The sequence below is a fragment of the Triticum aestivum genome, chromosome 4D (assembly GCF_018294505.1).
Source record: "Triticum aestivum cultivar Chinese Spring chromosome 4D, IWGSC CS RefSeq v2.1, whole genome shotgun sequence".
Lineage (NCBI taxonomy): Eukaryota > Viridiplantae > Streptophyta > Magnoliopsida > Poales > Poaceae > Triticum > Triticum aestivum.
The window spans coordinates 466,882,089-466,897,464 of NC_057805.1; the positions used below are offsets into that span (position 1 = coordinate 466,882,089).

General features: G+C 42.6%; 1 protein-coding gene across 2 annotated transcripts; it reads right to left on the bottom strand.

The window, feature by feature from the left end:
* Positions 1 to 11,561: 11,561 nt before the first annotated feature.
* LOC123100347 (probable flavin-containing monooxygenase 1) lies at positions 11,562 to 15,148 on the bottom strand. Of its 2 annotated transcripts, XM_044522284.1 has the most exons (5): positions 14,541 to 15,148; positions 14,216 to 14,456; positions 12,667 to 12,845; positions 12,067 to 12,419; positions 11,562 to 11,979 (listed from the first exon to the last, which is right to left on the bottom strand). In XM_044522284.1, the coding sequence occupies exons 1-5, from the start codon at positions 15,015 to 15,017 to the stop codon at positions 11,640 to 11,642; spliced, it is 1,590 nt and encodes a 529-aa protein (XP_044378219.1). In that variant the 5' UTR covers positions 15,018 to 15,148; the 3' UTR covers positions 11,562 to 11,639. The 2 variants fall into 2 exon arrangements, with proteins under 2 accessions (XP_044378219.1, XP_044378220.1); XM_044522285.1 differs by lacking the exon at positions 12,667 to 12,845.
* Positions 15,149 to 15,376: the final 228 nt, after the last annotated feature.

The following is a 15,376-nucleotide window of genomic DNA, read 5'->3' on the forward strand; positions in this document are numbered from 1 at the left end:
TCATGATATTAGGATGGAACTAGTGATTATATAGCAAGGACAAGCTCCACAATTTATGTGGGAATTTTATCTTCTATAAAAATAGTAGTTCCTTTGGAAATTGGCAGAAATGCAATATTGGCATTAAATAGGAAAAGGCAATTTTCCTTATTTAATTATGGCCAATATACTTGCCAGAGCTTGGATTAGGCATAAGCATCAACTCCACCAATTCTCATGAATTTAGGAGATGGCTAGATATGCCTTTGGATTTTATTCCTTAGAAAGGCAAGAAAAGGAATAAATCATAATTCAAAAATATTGCATTGGACTTAGCAATATTTTTGCATATCCAAGGTTAAGAAAGATAGGATGATCTCTGGGATCAATTGGGAGGATCAACAAAACAAGGAAAATGGTGGCTCTTTTGTAATCACAAGGGCATATCCAAATTCCAAAAATTTGGAATTAGGGTTTAAGAGGGTTTGAGAGGATTTGAGCTGATGCAAATGAGGTCTTGCCCACTGAAAAAGACATGAGCAAGGTTTTGACAGGTTGGAAATGACAAAATTTCTCAGAGTCATCCAGCAAACTCAGGAGAAAGATTTTGAAAGTGAGTGCCAGGAAGGAATAACAGCACAAAAATTGATAACCCAATTTTGGGGCTGTTACATTTTACCTCAAGGGTAATGTCAACAATAATAGTTTATGATAACTTACATCCAATTGGATATATATATATCAGGATCTTTCCAACACAATGTGCTTGCTAAAGGATAAAATGTAAAAAGGAAAGGTGAAGATCACCATGACCCTTGCATAAGGTATAAGACAAGAATAAAAGATAGGCCCTTCGCAGAGGGAAGCAGAGGTTGTCATGTGCCTTTATGGTTGGATGCACAAAATCGGAATGCGAAAGAACGTCACTTTATATTGCCACTTGTGATATGGACCTTTATTATGTAGTCCGTCGCTTTTATTGCTTCCATATCACAAGATCGTATAAAGCTTATTTTCTCCACACTAATAAATCATACATATTTAAAGAGCAACTTTTATTGCATGCAACAATGACAACTTACTTGAAGGATCTTACTGAATCCATAGGTAGGTATGGTGGACACTCATGGCAAAACTGGGTTTAAGGATATTGGAAGCACAAGTAGTATCTCTACTTGGTGCAAAGAATTTGGCTAGCATGAGAGGGAAAGGCAAGCTCAACATGTTGGATGATCCATGACAATATATTTTATTTCGGATATAAGAAAACATAACCCATTACGTTGTCTTCCTTGTCCAACATCAACTTTTTAGCATGTCATATTTTAATGAGTGCTCACAATCATAAAAGATGTCCAAGATAGTATATTTATATGTGAAAACCTCTCTTTCTTTATTACTTCCTATTAATTGCAACGATGACCAAAACTACGTTTGTCAACTCTCAACAACTTTTATTCATCATACTCTTTTATATGTGAAGTCATTACTCTCCATAATATCAATATGATCTCTTTTATTTCTTTTTATTCTTTCTTTTATTCCCTCAAGATCATAGTAAGATAATCAATCCCTTGACTCAAAACTAATCTTTATATTATATAGCTCACGGACTCGATTACAAAGAGGGATCATAAAGCAAAACTCAAAACTAGATCATACTAAAACTTTATTCTACTAGATCAAGATATTACCAAAAGGATCGAACTAACAAAAATGGTAAAGATAGGAGTGTGATGTGATACGATACCGGGGCACCTCCCCAAGCTTGGCAGTTGCCAAGGGGAGTGCCCATACCAGATACTCAGTTCTCCTTTGGGGTGGTGATGGAGTTGTTGATGATGTAGGCTTGTCGTCCATCTTCCAGGGCATAAGCTCACCATCGAAAAATGATGATCGAGTCTCCGGGATCCTCAAATCTGCAGCCAAACTCATCCTCTTGAATCTATATTCATACTCACAGTTTTGGTTTTGCAGGTCATAGATCTGGGCTTGGAGGCACTCAATTTTCTCGTGAAGCTTGAAGATGGCCTCCCCAATGTTCTTGGCATCCAGCTTGTGGTTGTTGGTGAACTCCATGATCATTATGTGATTGGCGTCAAGTCCACGTTCCACCATCTCCTGGCACTTGAAAACTTGTTGCTCCATTGCTTCGAGCCTTGTCTCCGCGCTTCCGGTCCTCCTTGGTCCCTCAACATCGCGGATGTGAAACAACCCCTCACGCATCTCAATGGTTTGAGGATGTTGCAGCACTTCCGCGAGGTAGGGGTTGATGACCTTCTCGAAGAACTTGTCCTTGGGGGCACTTGGAGACGTCATGGTGATCTAGATCTGTCGGAAAAATAGCTCGAAACAAAAACAAAGGATATTTGCGTGATACGGAGGTAAAAACCTTCGGGAGATTATATAATGAATTTTTACCGACCAAAAGAAGTATCCTGCAAGAAAACATAGTCCGGAGGGCACACGAGATGCCCACGAGGCAGGGGGCGCGCCCAGGGGGTAGGGCGCACCCTTCACCCTCGTGGATGCCTCGTGTCTCCTTCGGACTACTTCTTATTTTCCTATTTTCTTAAATATTCCAAAACAGAGAAAATTGCCATTAGAACTGTTTTGGAGTCGGTTTACTTACCGTCCCACATACCTATTCCTTTTCGGAGTCTGAAATGTTCTGGAAAGTGTCCCTTATGTATTCCTCAGGGGTTACGGTTTCAATAACATTAGTTTCAACATTTATGGGATTACCTGAGATATAATGTTTGATTCTTTAACCATTCACCACCTTCGGATTTGTGCCTTCGAAGTTGTTGATTTTTATGGCACCGGAATGATAGACCTCCTCGATAACGTAAGGACCTTCCCATTTAGAGAGAAGCTTTCCTGCAAAAAAATCTTAAACGAGAGTTGCATATCAAAACATAGTCACCTACATTAAACTCACGCTTTTGTATCCTTTTGTCATGCCATCTTTTAACTTTTTCTTTAAACAGTTTGGAATTCTCATAGGCTTGGGTTCTCCATTCATCAAGCGAGCTAATGTCAAATAGTCTCTTCTCACCGGCAAGTTTGAATCATAATTGAGCTCTTTAATGGCCCAATATGCTTTATGTTCTAGTTCGAGAGGTAAATGACATGATTTTCCATAAACCATTTTATACGGAGACATACCCATAGGATTTTTATATGCAGTTCTATAGGCCCATAATGCATCCTCAAGTTTCTTAGACCAATTCTTTCTAGATCTATTAACAGTCTTTTGCAAAATTAATTTGATCTCTCTATTACTCAATTCTACTTGACCACTATACTGTGGGTGATATGGAGATGCAATTCTATGATTCACATCATACTTAGCAAGCATTTTACCAAATGCACCATGAATAAAATGTGAACCACCATCAGTCATTAAGTATCTAGGGACTCCAAACCTTGGAAAAATAACTTCTTTAAGCATCTTAATAGAGGTGTTATGATCAGCACTACTAGTTGGAATAGCTTCTACCCACTTAGTAACGTAATCAACAACCACTAAAATATGTGTATACCCATTAGAGGAAGGAAACGGTCCCATATAATCAAAGCCCCAAACATCAAATGGTTAAATAACGAGTGAATAGTTCATAGGCATTTCTTGAGGTCTGCTAATATTACCAATTCTTTGACATTCATCACAAGACAAGACAAACTTACGGGCATCTTTGCAAAGAGTAGGCCAATAAAAACCGGATTGCAATACCTTATGCGCAGTTCTATCTCCAGCGTGGTGTCCTCCATAAGCTTCAGAGTGACACTTGCGTAGGATCTGTTCCTGTTCATGCTCAGGTACACAACGTATAATAACACCATATACTCCTTCTTTATAAAGGTGTGGGTCATCCCAGAAGTAATGTCTTAAATCATAGAAAAACTTTTTCTTTTGTTGGTATGTGAAACTAGGTGGTATAAATTTAGCAACAATGTAATTAGCATAATCAGCATACCATGGAGCAGTACGAGAAGCATTTATAACAGCTAATTGTTCATCAGGAAAGCTATCATCAATAGGTAGTGGGTCATCAAGAACATTTTCTAACCTAGACAAGTTGTCTGCAACGGGGTTCTCGGCTCCCTTTCTATCAATAATATGCAAATCAAATTCTTGTAGCAAGAGAACCCATCTAATAAGTCTAGGTTTAGCATCTATCTTTTCCATAAGATATTTAATAGCAGCATGATCAGTGTGAACAGTCACTTTAGAATCAACAATATAAGGTTTGAACTTATCACAGGCAAATACAACTGCTAAAAATTATTTTTCAGTGGTAGCATAATTTCTCTGGGCACTGTCTAGAGTTTTACTAGCATATTGGATAACATTTAACTTCTTATCAACTATTTGTCCTACAATAGCACCTACAGCATAATCACTAGCATCACACATAATTTCAAAGGGTAAATTCCAATCAGGTGGCTGAACAATGGGTGCAGAAATCAAAGCTTTCTTAAGTATTTCAAATGCTTCTACACAATCTTCATCAAAGACAAAAGGAACATCTTTTTGTAAGAGATTAGTCAGAGGCCTGAAAATTTTAGAGAAGTCCTTAATGAACCTCCTATAAAAACCGGCATGACCAAGGAAACTTCTTATACCTTTTATGTCCTTAGGACACGACATCTTTTCAATAGCATCAACTTTAGCTTTATCAACTTCAATACCTCTTCCAGAAATTTTATGCCCCAAGACAATACCTTCATTAACCATAAAGTGGCACTTTTCCCAATTCAAGACAAGATTAGTTTCTTCACATCTCTGCAAAATTCGATCAAGGTTGCTTAGGCAATCATTTTTTTTTGACAGAAAGACTGTAAGGGAACCCCCTACAGTATAATTGGTGCAACAACCCCAAATTGCAAGTACCATGCCTTGAACCTGGGTGGGTGGGAAGGCATCAGCCCCTTCCCACCACTAGGCTATGCCTTAGTCTGCTGCTTAGGCAATCATCAAAAGAAGTTCCATACACGGAGAAATCATCCATGAAAACCTCAACAATCTTTTCACAAAAGTCAGAGAATATAGCAGTCATACATCTTTGAAAGGTAGCAGGTGCATTGCATAAGCCAAAAGGCATACATCTATAAGCAAAGGTACCGAAAGGGCAAGTAAAAGTGGTCTTTTCTTTATCCTCTTTTGACACAGGTATTTGAGAGAAACCAGAATAACCATCTAGAAAGCAAAAATGTGTATGTTTGGATAATCTTTCTAGCATTTGATCAATAAAAGGTAAGGGGTAATGATCCTTTTTAGTAGCTTTATTTAATTTGCGGAAATCAATTACCATTCTACAACCTGTAATAATTCTCTGTGGGATCAATTCATCTTTATCATTAGGAACAACAGTAATACCTCCCTTCTTAGGGACACAATGGACAGGACTTGCCCACTGACTATCAGCAACGGGATAAATTATACCTGCCTCCAGAAGCTTTAGTATTTCTTTTCTTACCACTTCTTTCATCTTAGGATTTAACCGTCGTTGGTGATCAACAACCGGTTTAGCGTCTTTCTCCAATTTTATTTTGTGTTGGCATAGAGTGGGACTAATGCCCTTAAGATCATCAAGAGTATATCCAATAGCAGCACGGTGCTTCTTCAGAGTTTTCAATAATTTTTCTTCTTCCTGCTCTGAAAGGTTAGCACTAATAATAACAGGATATATCTTCTTTTCATCAAGATAAGCATATTTAAGAGTATCAGGTAATGGTTTAAGCTCAAACACGGGATCACCCTTGGGTGGAGGAGGATCCCGTAGAATTTCAACAGGCAAGTTGTGTTTCAAGATAGGTCCTTGTTTAAAGAATACTTCATCTATTTCCCTTCTTTCATTCATAAACATATCATTTTCATGGTCTAGCAAATATTGCTCTAAAGGATCATTAGGAGGCACGGCAATAGAAGCAAGACCAATAATTTCATCTTTACTGGGCAATTCTTTATCATGGGGTTGTCTACGAAATTTAGCAAAATTAAAATCATGAGACATATCCCCTAAACCAACAGTAACAATATCCTTTTCGTAGTCTATCTTAGAATTAACAGTATTCAAGAAGGGTCTACCAAATATAATGGGACAAAAGTCATCTTGTGGGGAACCAAGAACAAGAAAATCAGTAGGATATTTAACCTTCCCACACAAGACTTCAACATCTCTAACAATCCCAACTGGTGAAATAGTATCTCTATTGGCAAGCTTAATTGTAACATCAATTTATTCTACCTCAACAGGTGCAATATCATGCATAATTTCTTTTTATAAGGAATGAGGTATTGCACTTGCACTATCACCCATATCACATAAGCCATGATAACAATGATCTCCTATTTTAACAGAAATAACAGGCATGCCAACAACAGGTCTATTTTTACCCTTAGTATTGGGTCTAGTAATTCTAGCAGCTTCATTACAGAAATAAATAACATGCCCATCAATATTATCGGCTAAGAGATCTTTAACCATAGCAATACTAGGTTCAACTTTAATTTGCTCAGGGGGTGTAGGTGTTCTAGTATTACTCTTACGAACCACAGTTGAAGCTTTAGCATGATCCTTTATTCTAACAAGAAAGGGTGGTTTCTCAATATAAGCGGTAGGAACAATAGGATCAACATTATAAGTGATAGTCTTTTCTTCAACTTTAATAGGTTCAACTACTTTTACTTCAATGGGAGGATGATATTTAAACCACTTCTCCTTAGGGAGATCAACATGAGTAGCAAAGGATTCACAGAAAGAAGCTACTATCTCAGAGTCAAGTCCATATTTAGTACTAAATTCACGGAAAACATCGGTATCCATAAAAGATTTAACACAATCAAACTTGGGTGTTATACCTGACTCCTTACCTTCGTCGAGATCCCAATCTTCAGAGTTGCGTTTAATTCTTTCCAGTAAATCCCATTTGAATTCAATAGTCTTCATCATAAAAGAATCAGTACAAGAAGTATCGAGCATGGAGCGATTATTGAGAGAAAGCCGAGCATAAAAATTTTGAATATTAATTTCTCTTGAGAGCTCATGATTGGGGCATGAATATAACATTGACTTAAGCCTCCCCCAAGCTTGAGCAATGCTTTCTCCTTCGCGAGGCCAAAAATTATATATATAATTACGATCACGATGAACAAGATGCATAGGATAAAACTTCTGATGAAATTCCAATTTCAATCGGTTGTAGTTCCATGATCCCATATCATCACATAGCCTAAACCATGTCAATGCCTTTCCCTTCAAAAATAAAGGGAATACCTTCTTCTTGATAACATCCTCGGGCATACCTGCAAGCTTAAATAATCCACAAACTTCATCCACATAGATTAGGTGCAAATCGGGATGCAATGTTCCATCTCCGATAAAAGGATTAGCTGGCAGTTTCTCTATCATACCCGAAGGAATTTCAAAGTAAACATTTTCAGTAGGTTCAGTAGGTTGAGGAGCAACTCTTTGATCTACTGGTCGGGGTGAAGATACCCCGAACAAGACCATCAAAGGATTATGTTCCATAGTAACAAGTGACAGTAAATTTCAGCACACTATATAAAATTTTCCTTACCAAATTCCACCTACCAAAGGCGCTTCACTCCCCGGCAATGGCGCCAGAAAAGAGTCTTGATGACCCACAAGTATAGGGGATCTATCGTAGTCCTTTCGATAAGTAAGAGTGTCGAACCCAACGAGGAGCAGAAGGAAATGACAAGCGGTTTTCAGTAAGGTATTCTCTGCAAGCACTGAAATTATCGGTAACAGATAGTTTTGTGATAAGGTAATTTGTAACGGGTAACGAGTAACAAAAGTAAACAAGGTGCAGCAAGGTGGCCCAATCCTTTTTGTAGCAAAGGACAAGCCTGGACAACTCTTATATGAAGGAACACGCTCCCGAGGACACATGGGAATTATCGTCAAGCTAGTTTTCATCACGCTCATATGATTCACGTTCGTTACTTTGATAATTTGGTATGTGGGTGGACCGGTGCTTGGGTGCTGCCCTTCCTTGGAAAAGCATCCCACTTATGATTAACCCCTATTGCAAGCATCCGCAACTACAAAAAAAGTATTAAGGTAAACCTAACCATAGCATGAAACATATGGATCCAAATCAGCCCCTTACGAAGCAACGCATAAACTAGGGTTTAAGCTTCTATCACTCTAGCAACCCATCATCTACTTATTACTTCCCAATGCCTTCCTCTAGGCCCAAACAATGGTGAAGTGTCATGTAGTCGATGTTCACATAACACCACTAGTGGAAAGACAACATACATCTCATCAAAATATCAAACGAATACCAAATTCACATGACTACTCATAGCAAGACTTTTCCCATGTCCTCAGGAACAAACGTAACTACTCACAAATCATATTCATGTTCATAATCATAGGGGTATTAATATGCATAAAGGATCTGAACATATGATCTTCCACCAAATAAACCAACTAGCATCAACTACAAGGAGTAATCAACACTACTAGCAACCCACATGTACCAATTTGAGGTTTTGGAACAAAGATTGGATACAAGAGATGAACTAGGGTTTGAGAGGAGATGGTGCTGGTGAAGATGTTGATGGAGATTGACCCCCTCCCGATGAGAGGACCGATGGTGATCACGATGGTGATGATTTCCCCCTCCCGGAGGGATGTTTCCCCCGCAGAACAGCTCCGCCGGAGCCCTAGATTGGTTTCACCAGGTTCCGCCTCGTGGCGGCGGTGCCTCGTCCCGAAAGCTTGCCCCTTATTTTTCTTCAGACGAAAGACTTCATATAGCAGAAGATGGCCACCGGAGGCCTGCCAGGGGGCCCACGAGGCAGGGGGCGCGCCCCCCACTCTCGTGGATGGTGGGTGGCCCCACTCTGGTTGATTCTTTTGCCAATATTTTTTATTAATTCCAAAAACTGCCTCCGTGAAGTTTCAGGACTTTGGGAGCTGTGCCGAATAGGTCTCTAGTATTTGCTCCTTTTCCAGCCCAGAATTCCAGCTGTCGGCATTCTCTCTCTTCATGTAAACCTTGTAAAATAAGAGAGAATAGGCATAAGTATTGTGACATAACGTGTAATAAGAGCCCATAATGCAATAAATATTGATATAAAAGCATGATGCAAAATGGACGTACCAACCACGTCATACCTGAACACGGAGAATACCATATGGAATTGCAAATGGATCTTAGGTAGATGATGTTAGGGATTGTAAGAGATGGTATACAGTATATATGTAGTAGCGTCGGATAGATATATGAAAACTTGTTGTTCGACCAAGCACGGAGAAAGAGAGGTCACTTCTCTCTATATATGTTCATGACGATGTTGTGTAATTAATGGTTCATTTATTTGCTTACTAGCTAGCGTCGAGTTCTCTCTATATGTAGTAGCTACCGTCGACCAAGCATGGAGAAAGAGAGGTCACTTCTCTCTATATGTAGTAGCTAGCTAACACAATATGAAACCCCTAAACTCTCCTCTCCCCCCCCCCCCTTAAAAAAACAAAAAACCCAGCGCCTGGGAACTGCTAACGCGTGGTTGCCTTTTAGTTCTGGTCGGTGTTACCAACCGGGACTAAAGGTCCTCCTGCCTGGGCGCCTCACAGCGGCCACGTGGAGCTCCTTCAGTCCCGGTTCATAAGCCAACCGGGACTAAAAGTAATGGGCATTAGTCCCGATCATTTTGTGTCGGTTGCAGAACCGGGACTAAAAGCCCTCTGGAACCGGGACTGGTGCCCTGTTTTCTACTAGTGATTCTCTCTCATTTGGGGGAAATTACTTTAGTTAGATCATGTTTAGCTAGCATTCCTTTATATCTATTAGGTTCCCTAAATGGTCTATCAATTTTATTAACTCTCACATGGCCAATTCCGTGTGGAGTGATAGTGAAGAAGCCCATAAGATGCATTTGGCCAACTGACCTTCCATCTATATGAGGAAGGAATTTGGTGGTATGGGTGTGCTTAACTTACAAGACATGAACATTTGCCTGATAAGGGCTTGGGTCAAGAGGTATTTTGCAGGGGAAGGATCATTGTGGAGGAAAGTAGTACTAGACAGCAAGTATAATATGAGAAATCCTTATATAAGGTGCTACCATGATAATCACCCGTCTTAGTTTTGGAAAAGCTTTCAGTGGGCCTTACAAGCTGTCAGAGTAGGGTATAAATGGTGTGTTGTTAATGGTAATTTGATTAGATTTTTAGAATATATATACCTGGCATGGTAATGCCCCCCTAGCTACTCATTTTTTGGGACCTGTATTATTTGGCCAATGAAAAAATAAGACTATTGCTGAACTTTGGGATGCTAATGAGCTTAAATGTACCTTTAGGAGGAATTTTCAGATGAACTAATGGTCCGATGGCTGGATTTTGTTAATATCTTTAGGCTCACATCCATTAATCAAGATGAGGATTCTTTTATTTGGTAGTATGAGTCCAAGGGGATTTATACTTCTAATTATCTATATGTTGTTGTTAACTTTTGGGAGGTCCAACCTTTGTACTTTCCGGCAGTGTGGAGTACCAGAGTTCCCCCCAAGGTTCTGGGTTTTTTGTGGTTGTTTTCACAAAATAAAATCATGTACTGTGATAACCTCAGGAAAAGAGGGTTTGCTAAGCCTTTAGAGTGTGTGCACCGTAAAGAAATTGAATCAGTCTATCGTCTTTTTTTTTAGTGCATTGTATCTAGGCTGGTTTGAGGTTGAAAGTCTGTTTCAAGTTTCTGTTGATAACTTTAAATCAGTTGCAAAACACTGGTTTTGTGGAAGAAGATACTTACATCTTAATGTAGTTTCTTATGTTGTCATGTGGGGGAAATTGAATTTTAGGAACTCCATTGCTTTTAATAGGTGCTGCTGGATCTCTATGAAACATGTTCTAGGGCTGGTTTATCGGTATTTGAGAAGTTGGACAAAGCAGTACAAGGATTTACGAGGGCTTCTGATGGAATCTCAGACCCTGTTGTGGATGCGTCTGAAGGCGCCTTTTGCTCTCGAGCCAGACTGATATAATGCAAGATGTGGTTTGAATCTGTATCCTGCAAAGAGACAGTGTTGTGGATGCGTCTGAAGGCGCCTTTTGCTCTCGTTCCAGATTGGTATAATGTAAGATGTGGTTTGACTCTGTATTCTGGAAAGAGACAGTTGAAAATGTTGCGCGTGGTGGGAGAAGTACACTGGAATATCAGAAGCAAAACCCTCAAGAAGACGACTCCATCCATGTTGTGTTCTCTAGTTACTCGGGATGGCCCCCCTGGCCTGCTGTTGGGCGTTGTCTGAACTTTGCTGTGTTGGTAATTTGCATTAAAATGTGCTCTAACTTCTGACTAGCTAGTAGACACTCATTGTTTTCTTTGGTCTGGATGATGTTGTAACCTTGGTGATTTATTTCTTAATTGATTGGAGCCGGGGAGGGCCCCTGATTATTATTAAAAGACAGTCTTGCTAATTTCTCTTTTCAGTTTTTTTCTTTTATTTTTCTGTCATTTGACCGAGACTTGGTTAAGTCCTAATCGACTGAGAATTAGCCGCATCCCAGAAAAACTGATTTATTTTATTGCATGCAGAATATAGATCCGATTGTTACATCGACAAAAAAGCTACAGGGACGTAGAGGATGAATTATACGAGTACACTGCAGTATGAGTTACTGCTCCTTGTAGTCCTTGTTGTTGTATGGGGCGAAGAGCTCGGCGATCCAGTTGCCCTTGCGGAGCGTGGCGGAGCCGAGGTCGGCGCACATGCCGTCGCTGTCGTGGATGCTGTAGGTGGAGATGCAGTGGCGGCGGTAGAACCGCGTGGTGCGGCGCATGGCGTCGGCCTCGCCGGCGACGTGCCCCATCATGGCCTTCACGGACGGTAGCTCGAACCGCCCCTCCAGCAGCCCCGACAGCCACCGGCACCGCAGCTCTGACGTGTGCAGGTTGGACACGCTCTCCACGAACCCGACGAACGCCATGTTCGGGATGAGCGGATGGATCGTGCCACTGCCAAAATAAATTGCAGGTCAGCGTCGATCGATGCATATATGTTGGAGGCTTGGAGCAAAAGATAAACGCAACGTGTACACGTACCGGTAGAGCGGCATCATGGAAGACTTGCCGACGACGAGGTCGCGGAAGGGCTTTGGCAGGACCTCGCGGAGCTTGTCCTTGCCCTCGAAGCCGGTGGCGAGGAAGACGAGGTCGGCCTCCACCTTGGTGCCGTCGTCGAGGACCACGCCGTTCTCGGAGAAGCACCAGCCGGCGGAGGCCCTCTGGAAGCGGACGAGGCCGCGGTCCGCCATGTCGAAGAAGCCCTCCGGGAGGATGGCCATCTGGCAGCTGGCGTAGTCCTCGACGAAGGGGTGGTCCGGCGTCAGACCGTACTTGCCCAGCGGCAGCTTCCACGACAGGTACGACTCGATGAACTTCGACACCCCTGACCGCTGGACCACAAAAATTGAAAGAACAAGACGTTGCTGTCAAGATTGAGATGTGCATGCTGGTCAGCTTCGTGCAGTAATTAATGTTCTTGTTGATCGGGGCACGTCTCGAGCATGCACACGTGCATGTTCTTGAGTCCCGATGTAGAGTATTACGTACGTTCAAACGTAGTACGCTTCTACGTACATCATTTCCCATTTACGTGCATGCGTGTCGTGTACAAGTTTCACGGTGTGAGTCAAATCATACCAGTGGGCTCATGAGGCGGCAGAGGAGGGATCTGAAGAGCCCTTGGTTGGGCCGCTCGTAGAAGAGCTGGGAGAAGCGTGTGGAGTAGAAGAGGAAGAACGGCAAGCCCCAGATGGAGTACGACGGCACCACCCAGTGCAGGGTCCGCACCAGCATCGTGCACGCCTGCCCTCCCTCGCCTGCAACCAAGCAAGCAAACGCAATCGGTTAATCGATCGATTCATGTCAACATTTATCTCGATCTAGTTCTTGTTTCCGCGACGGAATCTCGACGCAGCCAGTTGCTCCTACTACTAATTTCAGGAGCTCTAAATCGAGAGATGACCAGCGTCAAGCTGTTCGGTATCAGCACTGATTATACTATTGTTTTGAGGAACTGTTGAAATGTATACTCAAGTCAGGTCGATAGGACGCCATGGCAACTAGCTAGCTACGAGTCATGCATGCGGACAATCTAGTTTGGAAGGTTCGTTTGGAACGGCAGATAATCTTTGTTGCAAATCTGCTACTACTAGTCAAACATGCAAACACTTTTGGTACATATATGATTGAGTGACGCGTAGAATTTTCTTTGACCCCAACTGGAGTAGCATATAGTACTGCTCATGCATGAAGCTAGGAACGTTGAAAAGTCAAGTAGGGAGGACAGTCCTGATGTTTGTGTACAGTATGATAGATTGATAGGTAAAATACCTAGCTGGCAATGCATTCAAAGAAGAGAGAAGGGGGGTGGCTCTGTGCCGAAATATGTCGCTGGAGCAGCTACTCCAACGACATATATTTAGGTATAGAGGGAGTAATAGTGACGAAACAACTCTTAACTTATTTTTGTATGTAGTGTAATTAATACTCTCATCTGGTGTGACTTATCTTCCCAATTTTTACTCTTCCCTTTCTCTCCACAACCAGGCCACGAGATGGAGATGTAAACATGGTTCCAAAATAAATTAAATGCAATATCACCTAGACACAACATTTAACAGACAATGCATTGTGGTAATTGTCACTAAAAAATCACTACCGTACCTATGATAACGTGTTAAGAGCCAATGCATTAGCACTGTCCTAATTATGTCTAGTGTACATTGAACATGTAAATGCAAGAGACCTGCCTAGGCTAGGATAGGCTGTCTAGAATTGAAATAGGGGATCTAAAAAATGTAATGGGCGCATGATGAAGTGTGCAACGGGTCAGGACAAGATTGACCTTTTCTGGAACAGAGTATGCGACTCTCCCAAATCGCCAAGGCACATGTCACCAAATATGGTATGCATTATTCAGACATCCACTTCATCGAATGATGGGACGCTTCCATAATATTTATCAGTATCCTGTTTTTGTTTTGTTCAGCTCTGTGGGAACTTGCTTAGCATATTCTTTTTCTATGATTTCCTGGTGTACACGCATTTACACGAGTACGATAGCTTATCTGCCTTCTGCTAGTTTCATGCATAGTTCCATGTTGAATTTTGTCCATGTATAGGAGAATTTTTGTTCAAACCATGTTAAATCTTTCCTATGCATAGCTAGGAGTATGCTGTTACGCACCTTGGTTTGCCTGGGCACATTCGTTAGCTAGATCGATAGCGCTCTTCTTGTACCCAACCACCACAACCTTCTTGCCTCGCATCAGCTCAACGGTCTCCTCCTCGCTCAGCTTGCAGTAGTCCAGCGAGTGCATCACCGTCCCCTTGAACACCTCCGGCCCCTTCCCCGGCGGGAACACCGGCATCCGCGGCACGTCGCCGTACTTCCCCGTGCACATCACAACGAACTCGAACTTGTAATACTGCAGATTACCGTGTGCGTGAGATCAATTGAATACAAATTATCTTGAAACAAGCATGCAAAGCATGTCAAGTATATATGGTACCTGAACGGTGTTGGAGTCGCCGGTGACGATGCCGACCTCCCACATGGGCTTGCCCCGGAGCGGGGCCTTGCCGGTGCCGCTCCACAGCTCGGTGAACCCGGCCTCGGCACCGCCGAGGAACTTGATGTCCACCACCTTGGACCCGAACGAGATGTAGCGCCAGAGGTCGAACTCGTCGGCGTAGCCCTCGAGGTAGTCGACGATCTCGGTGTGGGTCGGGAACGACGGGTCGTCGCGGTTCTTCCAGGAGTAGTCGGAGAACTCGTAGTCCGGGCGGGGCGTCTGCAGCCGCGTGGTGCGGTAGACGCAGTGCTTCCACACCCCGCCGACCGACGGCGTCGCCTCGAACACGACGGGGTCGTAGGCCGCCATCTGCTTCGCCGCGGCCAGGCCGCTGATCCCGCCGCCGATGATGGCCACACGGGACACCGGAGGCACGGCCTCCCTCGTGGCCCGTGCTGCTTGTCCTTGCGCCATGGCCGTCGACCCGGGGTGTTGGATGAAGCTGGCTGCGTGTGTGGCGAGGTGCTCGATGGATGGGTGGGCTGTGGCGGCTTCTTGCGGGCGTAAGGGGTGCAGAGCGTGAAGTGCTGTTAAGCTTTGAGGAGGGCTTGTGTGTTGTGTTGTGTCTTGTGTGTCGACGACAACAAGGGTTGGCGTATTTATAGGATTAGGGATGCTCTTGAGCACGTGAGTTTCCCACTGTGTGTCTCTTAGAAAATGTACTCTCTTTTTTTTTGCTGAAACGTAGCTAGGCCCAGGGTGGGGGCAGCAGTACATACAAGCATACGCACAGCAATTCCATGCAGTATACCTGTCTCCCAGTATAATTTTGT

What these genes read in the sequence shown, in the direction of transcription:
- LOC123100347 (XM_044522284.1), bottom strand. Translation starts at nt 15,017, where the DNA reads ATGGCGCAAGGACAAGCAGCACGGGCCACGAGGGAGGCCGTGCCTCCG. An exon ending in GCGACTCCAACACCGTTCAG is followed by an intron (nt 14,457 to 14,540) that starts GTACCATATATA and finishes GGTAATCTGCAG; the next exon opens with TATTACAAGTTCGAGTTCGT. An exon ending in TCCATGATGCCGCTCTACCG is followed by an intron (nt 11,980 to 12,066) that starts GTACGTGTACAC and finishes TTATTTTGGCAG; the next exon opens with TGGCACGATCCATCCGCTCA.